At 39.2% G+C, this 10,422-nt stretch overlaps 1 protein-coding gene across 2 annotated transcripts; it reads right to left on the bottom strand.

Annotated features, from left to right (window-relative positions):
* Nucleotides 1-105: 105 nt before the first annotated feature.
* On the bottom strand, nt 106-2,385 carry LOC306884970 (proteasome subunit beta type-9-like). 2 transcript variants are annotated; one of them, XM_079441246.1, is made up of 6 exons: nt 2,137-2,385; nt 1,831-1,914; nt 1,462-1,593; nt 1,190-1,319; nt 940-1,081; nt 106-393 (listed from the first exon to the last, which is right to left on the bottom strand). In XM_079441246.1, exons 2-6 carry the CDS (start codon nt 1,833-1,835, stop codon nt 266-268), a joined length of 537 nt encoding a protein of 178 aa, XP_079297372.1. In that variant the 5' UTR covers nt 1,836-1,914; nt 2,137-2,385; the 3' UTR covers nt 106-265. The 2 variants fall into 2 exon arrangements, with proteins under 2 accessions (XP_079297372.1, XP_079297371.1); XM_079441245.1 differs by having other exon boundaries at nt 243-393; nt 1,847-1,914; nt 2,137-2,232.
* Between the last annotated feature and the right edge of the window lie 8,037 nt (nt 2,386-10,422).

The raw sequence follows: 10,422 nt of genomic DNA, 5'->3' as shown, positions 1-10,422 counted from the left end.
TATAGGCCTATATCATTTAGGCTCTGTCAAATATTTGTTGATTAGGAGGATACATATCTCAACACATTTTTGACAAAATGTCAGAATTAAACAACTTGAAAACAGCCATTTCTAATATGGTTTATTAGCAAACTTTGAGGCAAAGTGAATGCAGCTGTTCACATAAAAGTGTGTGTATGTGTATGTAAAATCAACTAAACAATCGATACAAACAACTTTCCAAATATGGCATGTTACAAAGTATATAGAGCAAAAGTCCTTTAATTCACTGATCAAAAAATTTGGGCAGTTCATTTGCTAAAACGCACTTCTCTTCTGCTCCATCTTTATCAATGGTAACAACATATGCAACGCCTCCACTCGATCCATCCCGACCCATCGCCAGAGTGAGAGCTACAGAGAGAGAAGAGATAGCTTTGGCATCTTGTAGATATATTGATAAGAATAACTCTGAGATTCCTTCAGTTAATCAGTGTAAAGTCATTAATTTTAGTATGAAATGTAGTATAATTGTACTCTCCATTGTTATATATTTTGAAATTTAATTCAGGTAGCTACCAGATGTTGGGGATTGTTGATTTATTAAACTGTTTAACTGAAATTGTTATAAATATGGGATCCTCTAATTCATGTTATAGCCATAGGTATATTATGCAAAGTATTAGTAGATGTGAAAATTTGTGTTATATACAAATGGAGATGGTGCTGTCAATATAATTATGATTTAAAAAGTGCGTGGAGGGATTGAATTGTTCAACACACCGAAGAAGGCCTTGAGCCAAAACGTTTGTGTTTTGTCCTGTTGGTGATTAATGTAAAATAAAATGCTAAAAGAAGACTATTTTTGGGAGCGTGGATCATGGTTTCATATAATAAATATTATATTATCACCATAGCATTTCTCAAATATGTGCTTGTATATTGCACTGACAAACCTACCGTTCACGACAAACTCTTGACATTCTCTCTTTGTCATGTTTTTTCGGTATTCTGCATCAACAAACCCATGAATGTAAAAACTCCCAGAGCCACCAATAGCAAAAGGCTGCCTGGTCAGCAAACCATTCAGTGTCGCATACACCTGTTTGAAATAAACAGATGACAACAATATTCATATTAGACCTGTAGTATTTAATTTGTGATTGTCTACATCAGCCTGCAGGCCTAATAATATAAAAAAGGAGCTAACCTGTCCTCCTTTTTTCCTGTCCCAACCTGCAACAATAAGATGTGCTGATAGTTCCTCTTTATATTTGTATGAAATGTTCTTCACCAGAGTAGCAGCAGAGCATACGAGTGGGTCATCTTCCACCTCAATACTGTCAAAATGCATGATTCAAGTACATTTTTCAACACATTTTTGAGAAAAAGGAAAATTTCTGCCAGCATGTGTCCTCTGGTGGTCTTTAACACCAATCAGTATGTACATGGGCTAATAATTTGGACAGCAGTGTTAAATACCTGTGCACATCCAGCTGGTGGTTGACTACCTCAGCAATGGTTTGAGCATCCGCTGCTGATCCAGACAGAGCACAGTAGATCTTGTCATGGAGAGGAGAGAGCTTGTTCATCACACGATTCACCACTGACTCCCTGAGAAACACACACAGCATTTTAGTGTTCTTGGTTCTAGAAATGTTATTTGAAATATTCACTGAATAAATTACTATTATAAAAACGATATACAATGTCTTTGTGTTTTGCCAATGAGTTTATCAATGTTATTTAATATAAAAGGTCCTAAAAGTAATGTTTTAAACTTTTATGGAAAGGTTTTGCACTGACTGATCATTTAGAGTTCAGTCTAATAAGCTTCATCTCTTCACGAACCCCATGAGTCTCTTACTCCGCAGACACACGCGAATCTGAGCCAAGAACAACTCCACCGTCAAAAGTTACCGCGATGATGGTCGTCTAAAATCACAAAAAGCATGCAAAATCGCATTTGAAATAAAAATGTCAAAATAATATTCCAGGCAATTGTTAATAACGCTGTTAAAGCTCGCTTTCTGCAGCAAGTTACCTTCTAAACTAGAACTAGCCTAGTTATAGAAAATGTAAGCTTTTTCACTCAAACTGTCTTTATGTAGCTTGAAATAAACCACTCGTTCCAAGTCTTTTAAGCCGATAACTCACCCCGGTTTTGACTTCTTCAGATAGCCATTCTGGCTCTGGAAACAATTCCTCCGACATTTTGAATGGATGCAAAGCGACTACCTGTCCTGTGCAAACCTGCCTGAGCTGGACACCTGAAGAGACTCGATACTCTGCGTACCTCAAACGAAGCCTTTAATAGCGAGTGAAAATGAATTAAACTGAGCAAAGCAACTTAGTTTTGTTGTACTGCCCAGCCTTCAGCACTTCCCACTTAGCCCAGCTCACACTGATTTAGGCCAATGCATGCCTATACTGTTATATTAGCTACCATAATAAAAACTTGAAAAAAAAAAACAGTGTATTCAATATTTATGTCTTTGCAATTTAATTTATACAAACATCCACCATTGTAGCCTACCTGTTTACTGTATTTTCTTGTATTACTTATCAGCTGTGTTTGTCTTTGCCCATGTATTTCTGTAAAAAGCTTTTTATTTATTTTATATTTTTTGCACTCACACAACCTACATTTTGTACGCCACGCAATATAACGGTAACAATCACTGGATAATTGCTAAACTACACCTTACAAGAGTTGAAAACAAAAACAACAAATCAAACTGACAAACATTGAGTATGCTGGTAACATAGGTGTCACCAAATTAGGTCAATTTTACTTTAGCATTAACAACTGAGGAGTCATTATAAATATCACAAACAATCCTATAATTGTATAGGTCTACACTAGGTTTTTAATCTCTGCACAAAGTGAGTACACATGTAGAAAATGCTTAATATTTTCAATTTAATACTTGAACGTAAAGTACTAAATATGCTCTGCTGTATTTATTTAAACACAAAATAACTGTTTAAGTGTTCTTTCCAAATATTTGCTCTTAGACTGAAAAATAATCTTTCACAGGTCCCCAAATAAATAGATGGGCCACAGTCGGACAAAGAGGGAAAGATATAAGCATAAGCACCTCTTGCCATTTTGCATTGCTTGTGTGTGTAAATATTCTCAATGTGAAATTCAGATTATGCAATATAACCAAATTAAGTAATCTGAAGATGACATAATATGCATTTCATATGCAAGAAGAGACATCACACTGAAAATAACACTTTTATATATTTATTACAAAGGCGGTGAAGAAAATAATCTTCAGAAAACTCTGCATACATCTAATCACAACTTTACTGTAAATTTACAGTCATTTTCTAACAGTATTATACTGTATTTTTATAAAACAGTAGCATTCTGTATATTTTACAGAATCGCTCGCTAAATTTCGCTAAATGTGTAATACAGTACCATACTGTAAACGCATTGCATTGTGGGATATATTTATTTCGCGCTCAATTCAAATGTGATGTGATCTCCAAAGAAGAAGAAATGTGAACAGTGTATTACAGGCAAACTAGATTCGTCAGCGGGAATTAATTGAACAAAATAATTATTCGCGTTATTAAGATAAGCCAGTGGTTTGTGAATCTGTGCGTAGATTTTAAGCTTTGTGAGCTTCGTTTCGCGTTTCAAGCGTTAGTGCCTGTGACGCAGCAAACAATGGACGACGCTGCCTGAGCAGACGCGGAGATAATTTATCATCTGAATCATCTAACCTGTGCCTGAGATGATGCTAATCGACTGGAGCATGAGAAGATGGATTAATGTTCGACTAAGTATCCATACGGTAAGCTTGTCTTTTTTTCATTCACATTTCTACATTGTTTCCACGCATGGTTTGATTTTGGGAACGTTAAACTTAACTTAAATCCCGAGTTAGCAATTCACATGGGTAAAATTGGTTTTATATTCGCACATTCACAACATTCACATTTCCGCGTTCAATAACTTTCTAATTATTTGTGCAATAAAGTTTTTTTTTTTTGCGGACTAAGCCAGAGCGCGCACACACACGTCACACACCGGATGCGTGCGCGCACTCAGATCACTTGGACATGGTTGTGTACAAGAGGTAAAAAACTGTATAAATACTGTTCATTTTCTCACACAAACCGCTCGTTTCGTGTCTTAGGCCATCAATGTGTAGTTACGATGGGGAATTGTTTAATTTGGATTTCTCTGTGCATGTTCTTTTTCCCTCTTATAGAGACAGTGACCTATACCTGCCATTATATGACTGACAAACTAGAACGGTTTGACCTAAACATATCAAAATTGGATCTACTGAAGAAAAAAAGACACCTACATCTTGGATGCCCTTGGGGTAAGCTGATAGATACCAAATTTTAATTTCAAAGTGAACTATCCCTTTTAACCAGACAAACCGGACAGCGCGATCCATCTGCCTAATTACCAGCTGATAAGAGCAGATCGGGACACAGAATCAACGGGGAAATCGCGCGGCGGCGGGACATGCTTTTACATCAATGAGAGGTGGTGTACAGATGTAACTGTTTTAAAGAAGATGTGCTGCTCAGATCTAGAAACGCTCTTCATTAACTGCAAGCCGTTCTATTCGCCGCGGGAGTTCTGCTCGTTCATTCTCGTGAGTGTTTACATTCCACCGCAAGCGCACGTGAGCACAGCTCTACAGAAACTCGCTGATCTGATCACAGAGAGTGAACAACAACACCCGGACTCTGTTTTAATCATTCTTGGGGACTTTAATAAAGCAAATCTCTCCCGTGAACTGCCAAAATACAGACAGCATGTTACATGTCCCACCAGAGACAGTAATATATTGGATCACTGTTACACAACAATAAAGGACGCATATCACTCGGTTCCACGAGCAGCTTTAGGACTCTCTGATCACTGTTTGGTTCATCTTATTCCATCCTACAGGCAGAAACTTAAGTCTGCGAAGCCTGTATTAAGATCTGTTAAAAGATGGACTAACGAAACAGAGCGGGATCTACAAGCCTGTTTCGACCTGACTGATTGGTCTGTTTTTGAAGCTGCAGCAAATGACCTGGACGAGCTCACAGAGACTGTAACATCATATATCAGTTTCTGTGAGGACATGTGCATTCCTACCAGGACTCATCTATTCTACAACAATGACAAACCATGGTTCACTGCCAAACTCAGACAGCTCCGTCAGGCCAAAGAAGATGCTCACAGAAAGGGGGATAAAGTCTTGTACAAACAGGCCAAATACACACTGGAAAAGGAGATCAGAGTGGCAAAGAGGAATTATTCTGACAAGCTCAGGAACAAATTCTCTTCCAGCGATCCGGCTTCAGTGTGGCTTGGATTAAAGGACATCACCAGCTACAAAACACCACCCCCCAGCACTCTGGAGAATCAACACCTGGCAGACGACTTAAACGAGTTCTTTTGTCGTTTTGAACGATCACCCCACACCCGCCCAGAACACCCCTCCACACAACCATTCACACCTCCAGCAACCCCTCTCTCCCCCACACCTACAATTCAAATCAGCGAAGACGAGGTGTGCCAGGTCTTCAGGAAAAACAAAAGAAGGAAAGCACCTGGTCCAGATGGTGTGTCACCAGCCTGCCTAAAAATCTGTGCTGAGCAGCTGGCCCCCATCTTCACACAGATCTTCAATAGATCACTGGAGCTGTGTGAAGTCCCCTCATGCTTCAAACGCTCCACCATCATCCCCGTCCCAAAGAAACACAAAATTACTGGACTTAATGACTACAGACCTGTGGCACTAACGTCTGTAGCCATGAAATCATTCGAAAGACTGGTTCTGGCTCATCTGAAGGACATCACTGGACCCTTACTGGACCCCCTGCAGTTTGCCTACAGAGCAAACAGGTCTGTGGATGATGCAGTCAACATGGGACTGCACTTCATCCTGCAGCATCTGGACAGACCAGGGACTTATGTGAGGATCCTGTTTGTAGACTTCAGCTCTGCTTTTAACACCATTATCCCGGAAACCCTTCAAAATAAACTAACCCAGCTCTCCGTCCCCACCTCCGTCTGCCAGTGGATCAACAGCTTCCTGACAGACAGACAGCAGTTAGTAAAGCTTGGCAAATTCTCATCCAGCACTCGAACCATCAGCACTGGAGCTCCTCAGGGCTGCGTACTCTCCCCACTGCTCTTCTCCCTCTACACCAACGACTGCACATCTAAAGACCCCTCTGTCAAGCTCCTGAAGTTTGCAGACGACACCACACTGATCGGCCTCATCCAGGACGGTGACGAGTCTGCTTACAGACAGGAGGTTAAGGAGCTGGCTGTCTGGTGCAGTCTCAACAACCTGGAGCTTAACACGCTCAAAACTGTGGAGATGATCGTGGACTTCAGGAGAAACCCCCCTGCTCTCCCCCCACTTACCATCATGAACAGCACCGTGACTGCAGTGGAGTCATTCAGATTCCTGGGCACCACCATCTCTCAGGACCTAAAGTGGGACATTCACATTGACTCCATTGTCAGGAAGGCCCAGCAGAGGTTGTACTTTCTTCGCCAGCTGAGGAAGTTCAACCTGCCACAGGACTTACTGAAACAGTTCTACTCTGCCATCATTGAATCCATCCTCTGCACCTCAATAACTGTCTGGTTCAGCTCAGCTACCAAATCTGACCTCAGAAGACTACGGAGGGTAGTCCGGACTGCTGAGCGAATCATTGGTACAACCCTCCCCACTCTCCAAGAACTGTACTTATCCAGAGTGAGCAAAAGGGCTGGTAAAATCACTCTGGACCCCTCACATCCAGCACACAACCTCTTTGAACTGTTACCATCTGGTCGACGCTACAGAGCTCTGAGCACCAGAACGACCAGACACAGGAACAGTTTCTTCCCTCAGTCAATACATCTCATGAACACTCAATAAATAAACGTAGAACACACAACTAATACATTATCCATTCACCACACTCACTTATTTTATTTTCTCATTTCTAATTTGCACATACTTCACCTGTACATACATAGTCGCCTATATTATATATTATATATTGTGTATTTTTTATTTTTTTTGCTGCTTTGTACATTGGTTATTGGCTATTTCCTGTTATTTTGTTTCATTACCTGTGTCCTGTCCTGTTACTGTCTTTCTGTTGCACTGTGGAGCTTCTGTCACTACAACAAATTCCTTGTATGTGTAAACATACTTGGCCAATAAAGCTCATTCTGATTCTGATTCTGATTCTGATTCATTCTGATTCTGATTAAGATGTTTATTCACACCTTCCTTTAATCCAACAATCAAAAACAACTTAAATAGCAAATAAGACACACATTCACATGACCTGCTTCTGATTATTATTTTTTTATTATTATTATTTTTCAGGCTGAACAATCTGATGAAGATCCGGTGCTAATGTAAGTGCTTCCCATTTGTAGTCCATGTTAAAAAATGTCAGTTCTATGATCGTGCTTTTTAATGTGTTATAATTTTGCCAGCACATGAAAATCCATAGTCATGTTCCTAATGCTTATTTCAAAAGTAGTATTCCTGATTGCTTCCATGTCTTCCATGGTCCTACAGCTGCTCCCACACTTGCAGAAATTATATGGCCTTACCCTTCAAGCAGATGTAAGTAGAGATTACTTAAAGCATGTTGCAAATAAATGTGATTTGTTATGTCTTGGTTCTGTTAGTGATGGTTGTGCTGTCTTCTTAAAAATTGTTTCAGGTATTCACCACTCAATCTGATGTCCAGCAGTCTCTACATTTGCCAGAGAACACAACTTATAATTCTTGGTAAGTAAACAGTAAAGGTTTAGTACACCCTAAAATGAACATTAAGTCATCATTAACGCTATGGAAGCATATGGGTAGCAAAATTCAGTTTGAAATAATTTCAAATTCAGTTAGTAATATGCAAAATGGCAATGCATTTCTGTATTTTAATTGACATTTTACCCTAAATATGTGCAAAGTTTAGTGCAAAATGAAAATGGAAATTCAGTTATATAATTTACATATGACATTTTCTACAATTGTGCATCCTGTTGCCAAGCCCTGCCTTGATGTAGCCTAAAGATTGACAGGTCGGGGGTGTGTTGCATTTTCAAATCCACATTGACTTTATATTCATCATGGGGTATTAAATAAAAATGAAATTGAAACGTCTTATATATAAGTGTCAATGCATTTAAGAAAAATAAAAGATATTTTAAATTACCATTTTTCTACCTTTTTACTGCACCTTTGGATCAGAATGCATTCTGAAATTACAATTATCATGTGGTATTATGATGTAAATGCAATCCCAAGTGTCCTCCCCCTAAGTCTAAATGCATTTAGGACAAAAAAACAAAAACATTTAGATCAAAATTTTGCTACAGTTTTTGCTTGGACATGTTAAACATCTAATCAATTTGGGTAATACATTTTAATTTCCATTTTGCAACTTATAAAGCATTAAAATATGTTTTTAATTTGTGTATTAAAACTAGTGTAGGAAATGGCAAATGTAAATTTTATAATTTAAATAAAATTTATGTGATATACAATAAAATACATATGTGCACTAAATATTGCACATATGTATAAGAAAATGTAAATTGAAATATAACGCCATTTTACGTATTGCATTTCAATTGAATTTTGCTACCCATATGCTTCCATGCACCCTGGTGTTGTTCTAATGCCCTATGACCTTCTTTGCTTTTTGGACCACTAAAGGAGAATAATACAAAAAAACGCTTGTCCATATAATGGCAGTGATAGTGACCAGCATCAAGATTTACAAAAGATACAATAGTATCACAGAATGTTCACATGCAACATGTCATGTATTCCAAGTGTTCTGAGGGAATGCAATATTGTTTAATGAAAATCCTGACACTGACATTGGTCTTTTGTGCTCGACTGTGCATTCATGAGATACTATTATTATGCAGTTCACAGCTATAGTTGTGAACCCTGTAAATGGGATTTCCCTGCAATATTTCAGATTTAGTTTAATAGTTATGTTGAGTTGAACTATGTATAGACAACTAAACAGAACCGCAATGGAACCCACAATAGTTTATTTGAAGCATTTTCTTTCTTTTTTTATTTTCAGGTCAATCTCTAAGCAACCAGCGGTAAATGTTGAGCAGCCCAACTTTGTCTCTGGCCTTGCAGTGCTGTTTGTATTATTGTATGATTTCAACCTCCAGTATCAGGAAGAGGTGGCATGCACCCTTGCGACTGAGGTTAGCATATTTGCCATTGATATATAAAAAGAGTGAATTGTCACTAACTTGTTATGACAGTATTTGTAAAGTACTTAAGTATATTTTAACAAATATTTTATACAGTTGATTATAGAGCTGAATGACATATTGCATATTTAACATTATCATGTAGTCATGTAATCACATCGTAAATGTTGCAATTCTCTGTGCTGTCTCACAGAACTGAGTACACCCCTCACATTTTTGTAAATATTTTATTATCTTTTCATGTGACAACACTGAAGAATTGACACTTTTCTAAAATGTAAAGTAGTGAGTGTACAGCTTGTATAACAGTGTAAATTTGTCCCCTCAAAATAACTCAACACACAGCCATCTAAACCGCTGGTCACTAAAGTGAGTACACCCCTAAGTGAAAATGTCCAAATTGGGCCCAAAGTATCAATATTTTGTGTGGCCACCATTATTTTCCAGCACTGCCTTAACCCTCTTGGGCATGGAGTTCACCAGAGCTTCACAGGTTGCCCTGGAGTCCTCTTCCACTCCTCCATGACGACATCACGGAGCTGGTGGTTGTTAGACCCCTTGCGCTCCACCACCTTCCGTTTGAGGATGCCCCACAGATGCTCAATAGGGTTTAGGTTTGGAGACATGCTTGGCCGGTCTATCACCTTTACCCTCAGCTTCTTTATAGCAAGGCAGTGGTCACACGCTTGACACCATCTGAACCAAATACGTTTTTCTTGGTCTCATCAGACCACAGGACATGTAATCCATGTCCTTAATCTGTCTTCAGCAAACTGTTTGCGGGCTTACTTGTGCATCATCTTTAGAAGAGGCTTCCTTCTGGGACGACAGCCATGCAGAACAATTTGATGCAGTGTGCGGCGTATGGTCTGAGCTCTGACAGGCAGACCCCCCACCCCTGCAATGTTGGCAGCACTCATACGTCTATTTTCCAAACACAACCTCTGGATATGACACTGAGCACGTGCACTCAACTTCTTTGGTGGACCATGGCGAGGCCTGTTCTGAGTGGAACTTGTCCTGTTAAACCGCTGTGTGGTCTTGGCCACCGTGCTGCAGCTCAGTTTTAGGGTCTTGACAATCTATGTAGAGCAATAATTCTTTTTATCAGATCCTCAAAGAGTTCTTTGCCATGAGGTACACCCGAGACCTTGTAACTCTGAGTCACATGACACCGGCGAGAGAAAATGGCTAATTGGGCCCAATTTGGCCAG

Source organism: Barbus barbus, assembly GCF_936440315.1.
Source record: "Barbus barbus genome assembly, chromosome: 19".
Classification (NCBI taxonomy): domain Eukaryota; kingdom Metazoa; phylum Chordata; class Actinopteri; order Cypriniformes; family Cyprinidae; genus Barbus; species Barbus barbus.
This window is presented reverse-complemented; position numbering and strand designations above follow the sequence as displayed.